The 21,437-nt window shown below is 41.8% G+C and overlaps 2 protein-coding genes and 2 long non-coding RNA genes across 5 annotated transcripts in view; 1 reads left to right on the plus strand and 3 right to left on the minus strand.

The window, feature by feature from the left end:
* LOC137312412 (uncharacterized) overlaps positions 1-6,699 on the minus strand; it is a 29,543-nt gene extending 22,844 nt beyond the window's left edge. For both annotated transcript variants that reach the window (XR_010960723.1, XR_010960724.1), the window contains exons 1-2: positions 6,517-6,699; positions 4,819-4,878 (exon numbers count right to left, since the gene is read on the minus strand). This is a non-coding gene — a long non-coding RNA (uncharacterized lncRNA). The remainder of the gene's footprint in view (positions 1-4,818; positions 4,879-6,516) is intronic.
* LOC137312411 (uncharacterized) lies at positions 677-5,930 on the plus strand. Its single transcript, XR_010960722.1, has 3 exons — positions 677-855; positions 1,493-1,579; positions 5,313-5,930. It is a non-coding gene; the product is annotated as an uncharacterized lncRNA (long non-coding RNA).
* Positions 6,700-8,797: 2,098 nt separating the features above from the next.
* LOC137312538 (histone H2A-like) lies at positions 8,798-9,208 on the minus strand. Its single transcript, XM_067979076.1, has one exon. The coding sequence runs from the start codon at positions 9,206-9,208 to the stop codon at positions 8,819-8,821; it is 390 nt and encodes a 129-aa protein (XP_067835177.1). The 3' UTR covers positions 8,798-8,818.
* Positions 9,209-10,149: 941 nt separating this feature from the next.
* LOC137312541 (histone H2B 1/2-like) lies at positions 10,150-10,691 on the minus strand. Its single transcript, XM_067979078.1, has one exon. The coding sequence runs from the start codon at positions 10,605-10,607 to the stop codon at positions 10,233-10,235; it is 375 nt and encodes a 124-aa protein (XP_067835179.1). The 5' UTR covers positions 10,608-10,691; the 3' UTR covers positions 10,150-10,232.
* Between the last annotated feature and the right edge of the window lie 10,746 nt (positions 10,692-21,437).

Below are 21,437 nucleotides of genomic sequence, written 5' to 3' on the forward strand. Positions count from 1 at the left end.
AGGGTGATAAAAACAATGCGCCACATTTAACCCTCTCTTGCCTGATGTACTATATTCTGTTTTGCAGCACAGGGACATTTGGTATTACAGTAATCGAGGGTTTCAATCTGATTAAATTAATCTGGGACCCGTGCTGTCAGATATTAATCCTACACGGTCCCAACAAACACACCGACTCACTCTTTCCTCCTATTTTTCTCCAGGATTGGTTTGAGAAATCTTCACCCCAGTTTCTTCCTCACGCGTCAGTTTTATCACCAAAGAGTCCAAGAATGAATCAAAGCCATAGGCTCATGTCACAGCCGCCCACTTTATCTCTGAAAGGCTCTTTACCATCAAAAGATACCGAGAGAAACAGCAGGGATGGAAACATCTCGTTTAATGGTTAGAGATTGTAAAGTCAGTCTGGATTCCAGCGTTAGGCACGGGTGGAATCCCATCTCTTTTCCATTCTGGTGCCTCTTCCTGCACTGCCTGTGGACCCCATTCCCTCTGACCTTTCCCCCAGCCCCACTTCCTTTGCTCAGACTCTGAAAAATTCGAATTGGGGAAGGTTTCCATCGAGTTTTGTATTGGGAAGTAAACCCGATATCTGCGCATGCGTGACTCAGCCCCGCCCCCAGCCTTGGTCGTTGGTGAACGGAAGAGCGCATGTGCGCTCCCCTCCCCCAGCTCGGCCTGTGAGCGCCATTCACTCAGTTAGCGGAAGAAGATGGTTCAAAACAGCCGGGAATGGAGAGATCACCGCCCCCGGGGGAACGGAGCAAAGAGCAGCCTCGTTACAGCAGCTCATCGCTTCGGGACCGTGTCCGCAGATGGGCTCAGAGATCGGCATTGAGTCCGGGGGAAGTTCAGGTGAGTCCGGGGTCTGTTTGTAAGAGGCGGAGTGGATCAGGAACTGGTCCCGGAACATGGAGAGCGCGGGGGGAGAGGTCATTCTCGGGCTGTGTATGTACAGGGTGTGTCCAGGGTAAGGGAGAGTGAATGGGAAGAACCTGCTCTTTAAAATCATTGCTGCTTTCTCTCCCCAAACCAGTAGTGAATGTTCCCGGTTTAGTTCCAGTCTCATCCTGTTTGTTGTTATTGGACAGTGAAGAGTGGAAACAGAGCCGGACGGTAAGGATGTGGGGAGTTATACAAAGACCACCTATTGCAGGCATCAGGTGAGAAGTTTGAAGGACACATTTTAAACAGTGGGTGTTTGCTTTTGGTTGAACAGTTAGTCCCCTGGGAGAGCGGATTATGTACAAAGGTCCCTGCCCCATCGTGTAGTCCCATTCATGGACAATTGTTGTTAAACAGCCCAACACACCTGGTGTGCAGAAGCTGAGTGCTGCAGTACTGAATTGGAGTCAGACACTGACACTGTTTGTATCGCTGGTTTTCATTTGTGGATATTCAAAATGATCATTAACAGCTATTAAACTGATCACTTTTGTATTTTCTACCTCACCTGTTCTTGAGTTACAAGACATACTTTTTCTTTCTACAGGCACATCCTTGAAGGAGCCAGAAAAAATGTGATATTTCCTCTACCTGCGGCACAAGGAACAGTGCAGCCACCTCCTTCTCACACACAGTAGGTATATTATCACTCACGAGCACAGTCACACACACAGGTCATCAGTTCCACAGTCTCAGACATTGGGAGTAGTCAGTCCCGCACTGATCCCAAGTTCCAGAGACGCATTTTCAATCCAACAGTCAAACAGAGCAGGTGAGGCAGACACTGTTCCATTTCCCCCTAACTCAGTACCGCTGACAGTTAGATACAAAAATCACAGTCCAAAATCACACTCTCAGATTGAATGGCACTGTGTGAATTTCACAACAGGGCAACATTAGCTCCGAATTAAATACCAGATAGAAATCACATATGGTACCCGATTGAAAGGTACAGAATGAATCACAATAATGTACACCGAGATTCAAATTGAATACTAGCCCAGAACGCTCACACACATGAATTTAATAAATGAAATATTCATCCGAAAAGTGTACCATTTGCTACAAATTGCATACAAGTCCAAAACTCTGGTACTGTATCAGCTTGAGAAATGCTGAAAGATAGTAAGCCTGAGAAACAAATTAGATACCAGTTCAGAACGCACTCGTCGTATGAGAGTTAAAGAAACAGTATCAATTCTTAGTGCAGCCTGAGCTACACGTTACATACCAATTCCAAAATGTCACCTCATCAGTTTGCAAGATATATTATCATCCACAATCGTACTCACAGTGATACAGATTTAATCGTAGTCCCAAAGTCACACACATTATCTGATTAAAACCTACAGCATCAAATCCTGAAGTGTATCCATATTTACCAATTAAATAAGGAGTAAAACTGTTTAAACATTAAGATATTAAAGCAACAGTATTGAACACCGTAATGTAATCTGAGAGAATAATTATAGACAGATACAGAATGAATATCACATTCAGTCACAGTACAGCGACACAGACACAGAATGAATCCAACACTCAAAGATGCAAAAGGAATCCCAACCTCTCATACAGTACTAGGGGCTGACAGACACCGAGTTAATCCCAAACTCTCAGATAAAGTACCAGAGATTGAGAGATTCAGTATGAATCCCATGTTCACACAGTACCAGACACTGAGAGATGCATAAAGAATCCCACACTAACATGCAGTATGAATAACTGCATATTTGGGATGAATTCAACACCCACATACAGTACTGGAGACTGTATATAGAGATTGAGTCCCACATTCACATAGAGTAGCAGAGACTGACAGATGCCGAAAGAATCCCACACGGTATGAGAGATTGCATACACAGAATGAATCACAAACTCTCACACACATTGCTGACAAGATACAGAATGAATCCCAAACTCACACACAGTACCAGAGACTGACAGATAGAGAATTCATATCACTCGCATAGAGTAGCAGAGATTCAGAGATACAGAATGAATGTCTCACTCATGTACAGCATCAGAGGCTGACAGGAACCGAAAGAATACCCCACACACACAGTTCCAGATTGACAGATACAAAATGATTCCCACACTCACATACAGTACCAGAAAGTGACAGGAACAAAGCGAATCTCACTCACAAACAGTACCAGGGACTAACAGATACAGAATGAATCCCACTCTCAGATACCGTACCATAGACACAGAATAACTCCTACACTCACATACAGTCCCAGAAAGTGAGAGGAACAAAGCGAATCTCACTCACAAACTGTACCAGAGACTGACAGATACATTATGAATCCCTCTCTCGGATACCGTACCATAGACACAGAATGACTCCTATATTCACATACAGTACCAGAAAGTGACAGGAACAGAGTGAATCACACTCACACAAAGTACCAGGGATTGAAAGATATAGAATGAATCCCACACTCACACACAGTACTACAGTCAGACAGATACGAAATGAATCTCACAATCACATTACTGTAGATTGAGTTACACATTACTTACCAGTCTGAAAATCTCATAGGGTTTGTTTGAATGATACTCTAAAAATTCCATTAGTGAAGATGGAGCTACACATTACATAGCAATCCAAAAATGCCATAGTGTCAGATTGAAAGATACAGTATCAATTCCATTAATGCAGACTGAGCTGCACATTATATACATTCCTAAGTACTCATACACTATTAAACTGAAATATACATTATCAATTCCATTGATACAGACAGAACTATACATTAGTCCAAAAATCTCATAAATGATCAGACTGGAAGATCCAATATCAATTCCATTAGTGTAAACTGAGCCATACATTATATTGCAGTCCAACAATCTCATATATCAGACTCAAAGATACAATATCAATTCCATTAGCACAGACTGAGCTACATGTTACACGCCAGTCCAAAAACCCCAGAATGTCAGACTGATAGATGCAATATCAATTCCTTTAGTGCAGGCTGTGCTACACATCACATTCCAGACCAAAAATCTCATACACTATCAGACTGATAGACACTTTATCGATTCCATTAGAGCAGGCTGAGCTACACATTACATATCAATCCAAAAATCTCTTACAGCAACAGACTGATAGCGACATTATCAATTCCATTAATCCTAACCCGAACCCTAATACAGGCTGAGCTACACATTACATACCAGTCAAAAATGTCAAACAGTATCACACTGAGATACAGAATTAATTCCATTATTGCAGACTGAGCTACACATTACATACCAGTCCAATAATTTCACCGGGAACAGATTGAAAGTTACATTATCATTCACAATAGTGTTCAAAGATTAAGATGTAATATTACTCCAAAACTCACACACGTCATTTGATTAAAGAAAGTAGAAAAGTTTATCCAAATTCACAAATTAAACACTCGACAAAGAACTGTATATACTTTAAAGAATTAAAGATGCAGTTTCAAATCCGATACTGCAAACTGAAATAAGAATACGGAATGAATTCAGACTTGCTCATTGTCTCAGAGACCGAATTACAGAATGAATCCCACACTCAGATACAGCACCAGAGACTGACAGTTACAGAATTAATTCCACACTCACACACAGTACCAGAGACTGACGGATACAGAATTAATCGCACATTCACATACAGCACCATAGACAGGCATTTACAGAATGAATCCCTCACTCATATATAGCAGCAGAGATTAACAGATACGGAATGAATCCCACACTCACATCCAGTACCAGAGACTGACAGTTACAGAATCAATCCCACACTCACACACATTACCAGAGACTGAGAGATACAGACTGATTCCCACATTCATTTGCAGTACCAGAGAGTGAAAGATACAGAATGAATGTCAAACTCACATACAGGACCAAAGACTGAGATTCAGAATTGCTGCTTTACTCGGTCATCATTCTTTGAATCTGATGGAGAAATTGAAAGAAAGTCAGTGAAACTGCCCAATTTTAATGTTTGTCTCCGTAGAATTTACTGCCCAATAAAGTGAACACGGGTCCGGGGTCCATTCAATTCCCCTTTTGCTTTGCTCTCGCTCTCATTCAGATTTACACTGCCCCCGGTTTTCCCGTTAACCACCACTTTCAGGGCTAAGAATCAGAATTTAGTTACTTCCTCTTTCTCACTGTGGAGCCAATCTCTGAAATAATTAATTACTGATGTTAATATCCCGCATATTAGCAGCACGTTCCCCGCAGTGTAACAATGCAGAATGAATGATTGGAGAAAAGAATCGGCACATTTTAAGGCTTCGTCAATGATTCCGTTTTCAGGACACACGGTTTCTGTTCAGTCCCTGCAACGGAATCAATCGATAACGTGTAATTTGTTATTTTTACAGGTAGAAGTGAAATTTGTCCATATCAGCAATCTTTGAATGGGGTTTTATTCCGCAAGTGATAGACAATGTGTTTTTAAAACGGACACCGCGCAACAATCGCCAAACAGGAGGGTTCCCTCCCAGTCGGGGAACACTTCAGCAGTCATGGACATTCATCCACCGACCTTCGGGTAAGCGTACTCCAAGGCGGCCTTCGAGACACACGACAACGCAAAATCGTCGAGCAGAAATTGATAGCCAAGTTCCGCACCCATGAGGACGGCCTCAACCGGGATCTTGGGTTCATGTCACGCTACACGTTACCCCACCAGCGAACAAATGTTATCTGTTTTTAATATAATGGGTCTGCCTTCCGGATGTTTCTGCCTCTCTCTGTGTTTTTTTTTCTCTGCTTTTTTTTCCCTGTTTGTTTTTTTGTTGAATGTGTATTCGGAGGTTCTGCAGGTAACACCTCTCTGTCTGAACACGGTGATTGCCTTGGCAACGGGCAGTTGCAGGGGCAGTCTGTAAACACCATGTATTATTGTTCAATATGTATAAATGCGTAGGCTTCAAGGAGATCTTGAAACATTTGCCTGAGGAAGGAGAAAATCTCCGAAAGCTTGTGAATTTAAAATAAAATTGCTGGACTATAACTTGGTGTTGTAAAATTGTTTACAATTTTTAAAACAGCGCTCGGAATTTGGAACATGTAATACGGAATAACATTATTACAAAGAGATTTTAAGTCTTTGTCTAAAAGCGACATGGCCGAGTAATTCACTTATTTCATAAACTGAAATTGGCGGCTTTTTTCAAATTTAAAAAAAATCGGTCAATTGGGCCAATAATTTGCTCTGTTTTCTTATTGTCGTCTCTCCGATTCGTTAAGGAATTTGGTTTTCAAACAAAGCAACCAATGAGAAGTAGCCTCTATTTCCAGCGGGCTTTGCCAGTTGGGCCTGTGGTAATTCCAGGTCCCCAATGACGGAGTTCAAACGGTTCAATTTCACAAACCCTCTCAGTATCAGTGTCAGAACAACCGTCAGAGGGAAAATCCATATCACAAGCTGGGCCCTTATCACAGCGGCTCAGCTGAACCTGTTCTCCCATGGAAACCCCCGGTCCCACATCACAATATCTGACTGATAAATGCAACCAAAACAGAGCGAATGGAGTGAAGGAGCATTTCACCGAGGGGGAATGCATGTCCGGGTAAACTCACTTGTAACGTTCCCTGGACAATTCAGTGCATTCAAGAAGGGAAATTTTCCTCTCAGTAACCGGTGCAGCACACCGCCGATCCCACGTCACCGTTCTGTGTGTCACAGAAAACTCCTTAATTATAAAACTATTCCGTAGCCCCACATATCCCCGCACCAGTTCCCAGGTCAGTGCTCTCTCTGTGAGGCGGTGGTTGGCTCTTAGAAGAGCCTTTGTTTTGTGTTCGGTTAGAAAGGGTCGAGTTGTTCAGCCGCCGAATCCATAGAGAGTGCGGCCCTGCCGTTTCAGAGCGTACACCACATCCATGGCAGTGACCGTCTTGCGCTTGGCGTGTTCAGTGTAGGTGACCGCGTCCCTGATCACATTCTCCAGGAAAACCTTCAGCACCCCGCGGGTTTCCTCGTAGATCAGACCCGAGATCCGCTTGACACCGCCACGGCGAGCCAGACGGCGGATGGCTGGTTTGGTGATCCCCTGGATGTTATCACGAAGCACTTTCCGGTGCCGCTTGGCTCCGCCTTTGCCCAGTCCTTTGCCTCCTTTACCTCTGCCAGACATGATGATTCTTCACTCAGATCGCTGCTGAATGAAAGACTCTCGCCTTTCTTCTGTATTTCTAAAGCCCGCCCCGACCTGGTTGAGATAGGCACATTATCGGAGAGGCCGGGGAGGAGTGTCTGAATGAAAGACAGAGCATGAAGTGCGGGAGGGGAGGAGCCTGGCTCAGAATGACGGACGAGAAGACGTGCAACTTCAAGCTCCGCCTCCAGCAATTAGTTACCGTCCTTTATAAAATTAGTGAATTTAAAATAAAATTGCTGGACTATAACTTGGTGTTGTAAAATTGTTTACAATTATAAAATTTTCACCAGCATCAAATAGGAAATACAAATTCAGACACAATCCTTACAGACTCCGGCATGATATTCAAGGATTTCCAGAAAAAAAGGCGGAATATATCATTTAAATTCAATAAATGAGGCACACTACAGTTCCAATACAATCACTATCATAATAAAATCAATCAATGCCGCTACGGAACCGTTGGAAGAGGGACAGTTTTAGTTTTCAGATTTGTCGCTGACAGGAGGCGCCCAATAGTTTAATAAACATAAATCGGTGTGGAAGGCACTCTATACCTTTCCGTACTTGGGTCAGTATGGGACTGGATAGAATCAGGCACTGGGATGGATGGAGAATGATCCTGTGCGGGGACTGGATAGAATCAGGCACTGGGATGGATGGAGACTGGTCCTGTGTGGGGACTGGATAGATTCAGGTCCTGGGATGGACAGAGACAGTTCCTGTGTGGGTACAATGTGTTTATTAGAGCTGAAGTCTTTGGGGACACGACAGATTCAGGGAACGGAATGGACAGACCCAGGTCCTGTTTGGGGACTGGATAGATTCAGGTATTGCATGGACAGACCCAGGTCCTGTGTGGGGACTGCAGTGATTCAGGGACCGGGATGGACAGAGACAGGTCCTGTGTGGGTAAAATGAGTTTAATTAGAGCTGAGGTCATTGAGGACTGGATAGATTCAGGGACATGGATGGATGGAGATTGGTCATGTGTGGCTATTATGAATTGAATTAGAGCTGGAGTCAGTGTGAAATTGGATCGATTCAGGTACCGGGATGGACAGACCCAGGTCCTGTGTGGGGACTGGATAGATTCAGGGACCGGGATGGACTGACCCAGATCCTGTGTGGGGACTGGATAGATTCAGTGGTCGGGATGGACAGACCCAGGTCCTGTTTGGGGACTGGATCGATTCAGGGACCGGGATGGACAGAGACTTCTCCCTGGCCACTGTGTGAGCCGGAATATGACCGTTCGCAACCTTTGTGTCCTATCTGACCCTGAGATGAGCATCCGACCACATATCCGCTCCATCACCAAGACATAATTCCACCTTTGAAACATCGCGCGTCTCCGCCCCTGCCTCAGCTGATCTGGTGCTGAAACCCTCATCCATTCCCTTGTTACCTCCAGACTTTGCTGTTCCAATGCTCTCCTGGTCAGCCTCCGATCTTCCACGCTCTGTAAACATGAACTCCTCCAAATCTCCGTTGCCCTATTCTAACTCCCTCCAACTCCCGTTCACCTGTCACCCATGTGTTCGGTGACTTACATTGGCTCCCATTCCTTTAACCGCTATAATGATGTAATATATCAACGTAGACCGGGGACAACTGTGATCAATAGGTCAGTCTCTTCAGACAGTAACCAGCCCTTTCACAGATACCGTGGGTGGCTCTGAAAAGAACCTTTGGGTTTATCAGATTAAATCTTGGCCGATTTACTTGCTCTTGGAGCTCACATTGCTGGTTTTCTTCGGCAGCAGCACGGCCTGGATATTAGGCAGCACCCCGCCCTGAGCGATGGTCACCCGTCCCAGCAGCTTGTTGAGCTCCTCGTCGTTGCGGATGGCCAGCTGCAGGTGTCTGGGGATGATGCGGGTCTTCTTGTTGTCGCGGGCCGCGTTGCCGGCCAGCTCGAGGATTTCAGCCGTCAGATACTCGAGCACAGCAGCCAGATAGACCGGGGCTCCGGCACCCACACGTTCAGCATAGTTCCCCTTTCGCAGGAGCCTGTGAACACGGCCCACAGGGAACTGCAGTCCGGCCCGGGATGAGCGAGACTTGGCCTTGGCCCGAGCTTTCCCGCCGGTTTTTCCTCTTCCAGACATTTCCACAATCTCACAAACACTTTCACAAAGAATGAATAAATCCTCCCGCACTCGCCCTTCTCATACCTTCTGGTGGTATAAAGTGGGGGCACTTGTAATTGGTCAATCTGTTGTCAATCTCATTGGTTTAGCGAACAGCCCAATCAGAGAGCTGTTTTATTCGCCAATCAATAGCCGGCAATGAGAAAAGGGCGGAAAATACCGAACTGAACCGTTTTTTTGAAATTTGAAAAGCCCGCCAAAATATTTGTAACACAAGAAGCGGATTTAGTAAATAATGTCGCCTTAAGACAAAGATTAAAAAATCTCTCTCCTTTTACTCTGTTATTGCACATTTCCCGTCACAACTTCCAGAATCTTTTACAATCCGTTTAAAATCCGGCTCCCTTCACCGTTCGCTTTCAATCCGGCGGGAATAAAGTCCCATTTTGTAACGGGGCAGATTCCAGCTCAATCTTTGTAAAAGTAACAAACCACAGATTGTGGATTGATGCCTGTTCACTGGAGCTGCAGCGCGATCGAAACCGGAGCCGAGACTCCTGGTGTAAGAAGCCGAACAGTGACAGAGCCTTTAGACTATTCTGTACTCGGTGTGACGTCCCTTTCAGGGTTGCTGCATTTCAAAGATTGCGGTTCTGAAAGTGATATTCCAGAATAATGAACAAACAAACGTGAAAAGGAGAAAGAAATGACGTCTAATCCATCGCTTTAAGACGGCTATGAAGGGGCAGACGCGGGGGAAGGGGCGTAATATGAACGGGAATGAGAGGATCAGGGACACGTTTTTGGTTATTGGAACTAAATAGAAAGCGACACATAGATTATACCTGGCAGTGATTATGAGAATCTTCCAGATTTCAAGAGAAATTAGAAAAGCACAAGAGTTATAGAGAGACAGTTAGTATCAAACTATCTACAGTAAAATGATTCCATACAGAGGGGTCGGTACAGCGTCTTCAGAGAGACTGTGGGTGGCTCTTAAAAGAGCCTTTGTGTTTATTTTTTTTCAGTTGATTGTGGAGTTTTACTTGGAGCTGGTGTACTTGGTCACCGCCTTTGTCCCTTCCGACACGGCGTGTTTGGCCAGTTCTCCGGGCAGCAACAGGCGCACAGCGGTCTGGATCTCCCGGGAGCTGATGGTGTGGCGTTTATTATAATGGGCCAGGCGGGAAGCCTCACCCGCGATGCGCTCGAAAATATCGTTCACAAAGGAGTTCATGATGCTCATGGCCTTTGAGGAGATGCCGGTGTCGGGGTGAACCTGCTTCATCACTTTGTAGACGTAGATGGAGTAACTCTCCTTCCTCGACTTTCTCCGCTTCTTGCCGCCCTTGGCTGGTGCTTTACTTAAGGTTTTCTTGGCGCCCTTCTTGGGAGCTGCTTTCTTGTCCTCAGGCATCTCAAAACTCAATTTCAGACCCAGAAATGACACAAATCCAATCCGAGCTCGGATTAAATAGGCAGCCCCACAACCCGATGCTAATGAGGGATGGTGGAAGGCAATGATTGTGATTGGGTCATTGGGAGTGATAAACGTCACCTTTTCCTTTCACTCTCTGATAGGTTTCTTCAGATATCCAATCAGATTCAGTATCTGCCACCAATCACAAACACGCTCACACTGCACATTGTCCGGTTTGAGCAATTTGTTCCGAACTGTTGCAGTTCTGCTTCCGGCCAATAGATGTCCCCAAACCCCTGACATTGAAGTTTGCAGATGAGAGAGGGGCAGAAGATAAACTCATTCTTCACATTATATTGCACGAGTGGGATTCAGAGAAACTGGGAATGGAGAACATTTTGTTGGAGCAAACATTTGTTGTAATGTCGTGTGAAATGCTTGTAATTATTTAGTGGGTATAGCCTATACTGAGGAAGAATCTAACAAAATTCAAGAAGACTTTAATAAACTTGCTGAAAGGCGGTGTAAATGGCCATTGAATTTCCATATTGAAATGTGTGACGTGGTGCATTTTGCTCGGGGGAATAAGGAGGCCACATCCTGCTTGGAAAACAAGAGTCTAAATGGGGTCGAAGAGCAAAGGAATTTAGGGGTACAGATTGACAAATCATTAAAGTAGCAACACAGGTTGATAATGTCATAGAAAACAAACACAGAGGTTTATTTCTAAAGGAACAGAATTGAAAAGGAGATAAGTTCTGTTGAACTGTAAATTAAACTGTCAAACCTTCTGTCAAACTATTAAACCTTCCCTTTCTGAAATCCGTGCTGACGATTCCTTATTATATTTTCGGTTTCTAGATGTTTATCGACTGCATCATTGAGTGAAGGATTCCATGATCATCCCCACCACCGACCTTTCGTTAACTGGTCTATAGTTCCCTGCACTTGTTCTATCTCCTGTTTTAAAATATAACAATCCCATTAGCTGTCATCCAGTCCTTTGGCACTATTCCATTTTGTGATGATTTTGTCTATATATGTAACAGTGCCTCTGCTATCTCTTCCCTTGCTTCATTTAATATGCACGGATACAATCCATCAGGACCAGTTTAACCACCCTTTCTAACTTAAATGTCTTGATATCTTTATTGACCTCTTCCTTTAATATCATGTTCACCCTGTTAAACTCCCGGGTAAATATGAGCAAAGTAACAATTCAATATTTCTGCTATTTCGCTGACGTTACCTGTGAGTTTATCTTGTGCATCCCTCAGTGGCACTCAAACTATTCTGATTTTCATTTTGTTATTTTTGTGTCTGTCGAAAAATTTATTATTTCTTTTCATATTCCTTGATAATTTGATTTCGTGGTTCCTGTTTTCTTCCCTAATTGTTTTTGTGACTTCTTCCTAACCTCTTCCTATTTGCTTTTGTCATCCTTTTATTTAATATCTATGAATGAGAAATTCCACCAGCTTGTTGTGTCTGTTCAGGGGCTGATGTTTGGGAACTATTTATTGTCTGTGATTAAAGTACCAAAAACCCAAAGGGCGCAATTCAGTGTGAAACTCCACAGAAACACTCCACTTCTCTCTCCTCGTGAAATAAGGCGCTATAATGGTGAGTAAAGCTGCCTTCCAAACAGTTAATTCCAACAGGTTTGAATCCCAGCACGCTGAATTCAGAAACACCAAGACTGGAACCGAATTTGATGATGTTCAGAGGGATAGTGTTTCCAAAACACAAACGGGTCTAATTTATATCATAAAAATATTTTAAATATTCATTTATTTCCCCCATAACGTTGAATTTAACTTTGTTCCTTTGTATTATTATTTCTCCTGATCTGTACAGTGGACACAGGACACAATTGCCCGGATTCAGTGAAATTAATTGATTTTCTGAAGTTTTTCCCTCTGCAGATTCCAGTTCCTTATTTAAATTATGTCGGATTAACCTTTCTGATCTATAGAAGGGTCATTGACCTGAACCGTTAACCCGAGCTTCCCTTCTCCACAGATGCTGCCGGACCTGCTGAGTCTTTCCAGCATTTTCGGTTTTAATTTTTTCTATGTTTTATCCCTTTCACTTTTGACGGTCATTGGAACTTCCAGATTTGCGCTCAGTTTTTATTTGTGTTTCAGTTCGGTTTATTTGAATTAATATAAATCGTGTCCTGAGAAATCAGACAGAAATATTGCGCAATGTAGAGTGAAACATAATGGGGCAACTTTCGAATGAGCAAAGCAAGAACATTATTATGAATCAATTGTCTTCATTTTCACTGACAAAATATGAAAAATTACGAGAGCAGAAGTTACAGAGAGAAACTATTTCCTCCCATTGCACATTGTCCTGAATCTGTATCAACGACAGATAATGTGAATTTGTTCCACTCTGTTACAGTTCTCCCTTACAGCCAGTCGATATCAGAATGTATGTGAGTTTGGGATTAATTCTCTGTCAGTTTCTGGGACTGTATTGAGTGTGAGATTCATTCTGTGTCTGTCAGTCTCCGGTACTGTGTGTGTGTATGTGTGTGTGTGGGATTTATTCTTTATCTGTCAGTCTCTGGTGCTTTATGTGAATGTAGGATTCATTCTATTCTTGTCAGTCTCTGGTACTGCGTGTGAGTGTGGGATTCATTGTGTAACTCCGTCTCTGGGACAAAGTGCAAGTCTGGATTCGTTCTGTATTCTTATTTCATGTTACAGTATATTGCTTGAAACTGTATGTTTAATTCATTAATGTATGCACAATCTTTTGTCTAGCATTAATTTGTAATTATGGATAAACTTTTGGATTTTGTTTTAATCAAACAACGTGTGTGAGTTTTGGTGTAGGATTACACTTTAATCTCTGAAGACTATTGTAAATGATAATTTACATTTCATCTTTTACTGTGAAATTATTGGACTGGTATTGCTTGTGCAGCTCAGTCTGCGCTAATGGAATTGATACTGTATCTTTCAGTCTGATTCTGTGTAATATATTTAGATTAGTCTGTAAGGTGTAGCTCAGTCAGCTATAATGGAATTGATACAGTAACAGACTTAAAGATGAAGTATGAGGTTTTTGAACTGGTATGGAATGTGTAGCTCAGTCTGTACAAATCAAATTGATACTGGGGCTCAATCAGCTATAATAAGAATGATACTGTATCTTTCAGTCCGATACCGTGTGAGGTTTTTGGACCGGTATGTAATGTGTAGCTTAGTCTGCACTAATGGAATTGATGCTGTACCTTTTATTCTGCTACTGTGTAATATATTTAGACTGGTGTGTAAGGTGTAGCTCAGTCTGCAATAATGGGATTGATACTGTATCTTTCAGCATGGCCAAGAATGTGATTTTTGGACTGGTAGGTAATGTGTAGCTCAGTTTGCAGTAAAGGAATTGTTACTGTATCTTTCAGTGGGATACACTATGCAAATTTTGGACTATATATAATGTGTAGCTCAGCCTGCACTAATGCAATTGATAAAGTATCTTTCAGTCTGACACTGTATGAGATTTATGGGTTGTATGTAATTTGTTGCTCATTCAGCATTGATGGAATTGATACGTTTTCTGTCAATCTGACACTGTGATTTTTTTTTGTTCTAGTATGCAATGTGTGGTTCAGTCAACACTTATGGAATTGATGCTGTACATTTCAGCATGAGCTTGAAGTGATTTTTGGACTGATATGTAATGTGTAGTTCAGTCTGTACGAATGGAATTGACACTCTAGCTTTCAGTCAGACACTGAGAGAGATTTTTGGACTGGTTTGTAATGTGTGGCTTAGTCCACACTAATAGGATTCATACTGTATATTTCAGTACGACACTGCATGCGAATTTTGGACTGTATATAATGTGTAGCTCAGTCTGCACGAATGGAATTGATACTGTATCTTTCAGTCTGATGCTGCGGAATATATTTAGACTGGTGTGTAATGTGTAACTCATTCTGCACTAATGGGATTGATACTGCATCATTCGGCATGACCCTGAATCTGTTTTTTGAACTGGTATATAATGTGTAGCTCAGTCTGCTGTAATGGAATTCATACTGTGCCTTTCAGTTTGACCCTGAATGTGATTTTTGGACTGGTATATAATGTGTCGCTCAATCTGCACTAATGGGATGATACTGCATCTTTCAGTCTCATACTGTGAGAGATTTTTGTGCTGGTATGTAATGTGTACGTCAGTCTGTACTAATCAAATCAATACTATATCTTTCAGTTTTATACTGTATGAGAATTTTGGACTGGTATCTAACGTGTACCTCAATCTGCAGTAAAGGAATTAAAACTGTACATTTCATTCTGACACCATGAGGTTTTTGAACATATATGTGAGTCAAATATGGGTAACATCTGAATTGGTATCTAATTTGTATCTCAGGGTGCACTATTGGCATGAATACTGCACCTTTAAACTCAAAATGTGTGTGAATTGAGGGCTGGTATTTATTTTTAATCTTGGAGTACACTATTGTTATTCACTCTGTATCTATCAATCAGTACCATGTGTCAGTTCTATCTGGTATTTAATTTGTAGCTCAGGCTGAAATAATGTGAGAATTGAAACAGTGCCTTTCAATCTGAAACTGGGAGTGATTTTGGACTGGGAATTATTTATTTGCCAGTCAGCGGTACTGAGTCATTGTGAAATAGAAATTCCGTCTGTCTCTCCTGCTCTGTTTGACTGTTGGATTGGGATCAGTGTGGTATTGACCATTTCTGCTATCTGAGAATGTGGAACTGATGCCTGTCTGTGTCTCTATGCTCTGAGTGTTAATGTACATACTGTGTGTGAGAAGGAGCTGGCTGCACTGACTGCTCCTTGTGCCTCGGGTGGAGTAAACATCACACTGATTCTGGGTCCTTCAACGAATTGACTGATGGAAAAAAAACTGTCTCTTGTAACTCAAGAACAGGTGAGGTAGAAAAAACCAAAAGTGATCAATTGAATCTCTCTGTTAATAATCATTGTAATATCCACAAAGGAAAAACAGCGATACAAACAGTGTCAGTGTCTGATTCCACTGCAGTACTGCAGCACTCAGCTTCTGCACACCAGGTGTGTTGCGCAATTTTACAATTTTGTGACATCCAGACACAACCCAACCCCTGCACTGATCCATGAATGGGTCTACCCGATTGGGCAGGGACCTTTGTACATATCAGATTTCTACTCCCCTTTCTCATGGGACTAACCGTTCAACCGAAACAAAACAGCCGCTGTTTAAAATGTGACCTTCACACTTCTCACCTGATGCCTGCAATAGATGCTCTTTGTATAACTCCCCATATCCTTACTGTCCGGCTCTGTTTACTGTTCAATAACAAACACTAAAGGTTAATGGGCAGGTTTAAAAAATCAGATTTAGTACCTGCCACCAATCACAAACACGCTCACACTGCACATTGTCCGGTTTCAGCAATTTGTTCCGAACTGTTGCAGTTCTGCTTTCGGCCAGTAGATGTCCCCAAACCCCGGGACATTGAAGTTTGCAGATGAGAGAGGGACAGAAGATAAACTCATTCTTCACATTATATTGCACGGGTGGGATTTAGAAAAAATGGAGACGAGCTGCAAGTACATTTTTTTGGACCAAAAACTACTTGTAATGCTGTGTTAAATTCTTGTAATCGATTTAGGGCGTATAGTCAATATTGAGGAAGACTGGGACAAAATAAACTTGCAGAACGGCCGTGTCAATGGTCATTGAATTTCAATATAGAAAAGTGTGAGGTGGTGCATTTCGCTCGGGGGAATAAGGAGGCCACATACTGCTTGGAAAATAAGAGTCTAAATGGGGTAGAGGTGCAATGTAAATCATCCTGAGATATCAGCGAGAAATACTTCGCAATGTAAAGTGAAATACAATGGGGTAAATTCACAACTATCGAATGAGTGAAACAAAAACTTTATTATGAATCAATTGTCTTCATTTTTCACCGTCAAAAAGTGCAAAAATACGAGAGTAAAAGTTGCAGACCGAAACTTCCATCACATTGCACATTATCCTGTTTCTGCAACCACGACAGATAATGTGAATTTGTTCCCTCATTACAGTTCTCGCTTACGGCCAGTAGATGTCAGTCTCTAGCACTGTATATGAGAGTGGGGTTGATTCTGTCATTGTCAGTCTCTGGTACTGTGCGTGATTTTGGGATTCATTCAGAATCTTCAATCTCTGGTACTGAGTGTGAGCATGGGGTATGTTCAGCATCTTTCAGTCTCAGGTACTATATATAAGTGATGGATTCATTCTGTATCTGTCAGTCTCTGGTACTTTATGTGAGTGTGGGATTATTTCTGTATCTGTCATTTCCTGGTGCTGTATGTGAGTGTGGGATTCATTCTGTATCTGCCATTCTCTGCTACTTTATCTCAGTGTGGGATTCATTCTGTCATTCAGTCTCTGAGACAATGTACAAGTCTGGATTCATTCTGTATTCTTATTTCAGTTTACAGTATCGTATTTGAAACTGTATCTTTAATGCTTTAAATTATATATAGTTCTTCGTCGATTATTTACGTTGTTAACATGGATACATTTTTCGATTTTCTTTATTCAAACAATGTGTGAGAGTTTTGGAGCAGTATTATATCTTAATCTCTGAACTGTATTGTGAATGATGATGTACGTTTCAATCTGTTCCCGGTGAAATTATTGGACTGGTATGTAATGAGTAGCTCAGTCTGCAATAATGGGATTAATTCTGTATCTGAGTCTAACACGACATGTGATTTTTGGACACGATATGTAATATGTAGCTCATCCTGCACAAAATGAATTGATACTGTATCTATCAGTCTTATACTGTATGAAGTTTTTGGACTGGTGAGTAACATGTCGTTCAGTCTGTGCTAATGGAATTGATATTATATCTTTGAGTCTGATAAGTTATGAGATTCTTGGATTGCTATATAATGTGTGGCTCAGTCTGCACTAATGAAATCGATACTGTACCTTTCAGTCTAACATTGTATAAGATTGTTGGACTGTTATATAATGTTTAGCTCAGGCGGTGCTAAAAGAATTTAAACTATATCTTTCAGTCTGATCATTTATGTGATTTTTGGACTCGTATGTCATGTGTAGCTCAGTCTGCACCAATGGTATTGATAATATTTATATCTGTATAATACTGAATATTTACCAATATATCTAATATGTAGCTCAGTCTGCACTAATGGAATTTATACTTTATCTTTCAATCTGATACTATGAGATCTTTGGACTGGTCTGTAAAGTGTAACTCAGTCTGCAGTAATGTGACTGTGACATTCATTCTGTATCCGTCAGTCTCTGGTACTTTTTGAGTGAGAGATTCATTCTGTATCTGTCAGTCCCTGGTACTGTGCGTGAGTGAGATTCATTCTGTTCCGGATACTGTATGTAAGTGTAGGATTCATTCTATATCTGTCAGTCTCTGGTACTGAGTGTGAGCATGGGGTATATTCTGCATCTCTCAGTCTCAGGGGTATTACATATAAGTGATGGATTCATTCTGTATCTGTCAGTCTCTGCTACTTTATCTCAGTGTGCGATTCATTCTGTAATTCAGTCTCTGAGACAATGTGCAAGTCTGGATTCATTCGGTGTTCTTATTTCAGTTTACAGTATCGTTTTTGAAACTGTAGATTTAATACTTTAAATTATATACAGTTCTCCATCGAGTATTTAATTTGTTAATATGGATACACTTTTCAATTTTCTTTAATCAAACAATGTGTGTGAGTTTTGGAGTAGTATTACATCTTAATCTATGAACTTTATTGTGAATGATAATGTACCTTTCAATCTGTTCCCGGTGAAATTATTGGACCCTTATGTAATGTTTAGTTTATTCTGCAATAATGGGATTAATTCTGTATCTCAGTCTAAACTGTATGAGATTTTTGGACTGGTGTGTAACATGTAGCTCAGTCTGATAAGGTATGAGATTCTTGGACTGCTATATAATGTGTGGCTCAGTCTGCACTCATGAAATCGATACTACATATTTTAGTCTAATATTTTATGGGATTTCCAGTCTGGTATGTAATGTACAGCTCAGGCAGTGCCAATAGAATTGAAACTCTATTTTCCAGTCTGATCATTTATGAGGTTTTTGGACTCGTATATAATGTGTAGTTCAGTCTGTAGCAATGGTATTGATACTGTTTATTTCAGTATAATACTCCATGAGTATTTACCAATATATCTAATATGTAGCTCAGTCTGCGCTAATAGAATTGATACTGCACCTTTAAATCTGACACTATGAGATTTTTGCACTGGTATGTAATGTGTCACTAAGACAGCATTGATGGAATTGATGAGGTATCTTTCGATCTGCGACTGTGAGATTTTTGCTCTGGTACGTAATGTGTAACTCAGCCTGCACTAATGTAGGTGACTGTGAGATTCACTTTGTATCTCTCAGTCTCTGGTACTGACTGTGAGTGTGGGATTCATGCTGTAACTGTCACTCTCTGGTACTCTATTTGACTGTGGGATTCATTCTGCATATAGATTCTCTAGTACTGTGTGTGGGTGTTGAATTATTTCCATATATGCAGTTTCTCATAATGTATGTTGGTGTGAGATTCATACTGTATCTGTCAGTCTCTGGTACTGTGTGTGAGTGTGAGATTAATTCTGTATCTGCCAATCTCAGGTACTGCGTGTGAGTGTGGCATTCATTCTGTATCTCTCAGTCTCTGGCACTGTGTGTGAGTGTGGGATTCATTCTGTATCTGTCAGTCTCTGGTGCTGTGTGTGAGATTCATTCTGTATCTGCCAATCTCAGGTACTGTGTGTGAGTGTGGGATTCATTCTGTATCTGTCAGTCTCTGGTACTGTGTATGAGTGTGAGATTCATTCTGTATCTGTCAAACTCAGGTACTGCTTGTGAGTGTGGTCTTCATTCTGTATCTGCCAATCTCAGGTACTGTGTTTGAGTTTGGGATTTATTTTGTATCTCTCAGTCTCTAGTGCTTTATGAGAGTGTGGGATGGTTTTGCTATCTGTCAGTCCTTGGTACTGTATGTCAGTGTGGGATATATTCTGTATCTGACATCTCTCGTGCCATATTTGAGTGTTGGATTCACTCTGTGTCTGGCAACCTCTAGTACTGTATGTGAGTGTGGGATTCATTTTGTGTTTGTGTGTCTCTGTACTGTATCTGAGTGTGAGATTCATTCTGTATCTGTATATAATTATTCTCTCAGATTACATTATGGTGTTCAATACTGTAGCTTTACTATCTTAATGTTTAAACAGTTTTTCCCAGTATTTAATTGGTAAACATGGATACACTTTAGGATTTGATGCTGGAGGTTTTAATCAGAAGATTTGTGTTTTTTGGACTAGTATCATATCAGTATCTCTGTGAGTACTATTGTGAATGATAATATTTCTTTCAAGCTGATATGGTGACATTTTTGAATTGGTATATAATGTGTCGATCAGCCTGCAGTAAAGGAATTGATACTGTATCTTTAAATCTCATGCTATGAGTGTATTATAAACTGGTATCTAATTTGTTTCTCAGGTTACACTGTCACAGGATTTCTCAATCTGATATTGTACATGATTTTTGGACTTGCAATTTGTATTCGAATGGTACACTATTCGAATGGATACTGCATGTATTAAACTCACGTGTGGGTGTGAGGGTTCTTGTCTGGTATTCAATTGGAATCTCGGGGTATCTGGTTTTTAATTCATGGCGAATGCTGCACTTCTTGGAAATTGACAATCTGATAGTGTGACTTTGGACTGGGATTTTTGTATCTACCTGTCAGCGGGACTGAGTTCGGGTGCAATGGAACAGCGTCTGCCTCACCTGCTCTGTTTGACTGTTGGATTGAAGATGTGTCTGTGGAACTTGGGATCAGTGTGGAACTGACTACTTCTGCTGTCTGAGACTGTGGAACTGATGACCTGTCTGTGTCTCTGTGCTGTGAGATTGATAATATACATACTGTGTGTGAGAAGGAGTTGGCTGCACTGTTCCTTTGTCTCGGGGGGAGGAAACTTCACATTCATTCTGGATCCTTCTCGGATTTGCCTGCAGAAAGAAAATTATCTCTTGTCACTCAATAACAGGTGAGGTCGAAAATACAAAAGTGATCAGTTTAATAGCTCTGTTAATAATTATTTTCAACATCCACAAATGAAAACCAGTGATACAGTGTCAGTGTCTGACTCGACTGCAGTCCTGCAGCACTCAGCTTCAGCATACCAGGTGTGTTAGGCTGTTTTAGAACAATTTCGTGACATCCAGACAAAATGCAACCCCTGCACTGATCCATGAATGGGACTACCCGATGTGGCAGGGACCTTTGTACAGGTCGGGTTTCTAATCCCCTCTCCCATGGGACTAACCGTTCAACTGAAAGCAAACAGCCGCTGTTTGAAATGTGACCTTCACACTTCTCACCTGGTGCTTTCAATCGATGCTCTTTGTATAACTCCCCACATCCTTACTGTCCGGCTCTGGTTCCACTCTTCACTGTCCAATAACAATAAACAGGGTGAGACTGGAACTAAACCAGGAACATTCACTACTGGTTTGGGGAGAGAAAGCAGCAATGATTTTAAATAGCAGGTTCTTCCCATTCTCTCTCCCTTCCCCTGGACACACCCTGTACACACACAGCCCGAGAATGACCTCTCCCTTCCCCCGCTCACTCCATGTTCCGGGACCAGTTCCTGATCCACTCCGCCTCTTACAAACAGACCCCGGACTCCCCGGCCCTTACGCTGGACTCAATGCCGATCTCTGAGCCCATCTGCGGACACGGTCCCGAAGTGATGAGCTGCTGTAACGAGGC

This window comes from Heptranchias perlo, unplaced genomic scaffold (assembly GCF_035084215.1).
Source record: "Heptranchias perlo isolate sHepPer1 unplaced genomic scaffold, sHepPer1.hap1 HAP1_SCAFFOLD_43, whole genome shotgun sequence".
Taxonomy (NCBI): domain Eukaryota; kingdom Metazoa; phylum Chordata; class Chondrichthyes; order Hexanchiformes; family Hexanchidae; genus Heptranchias; species Heptranchias perlo.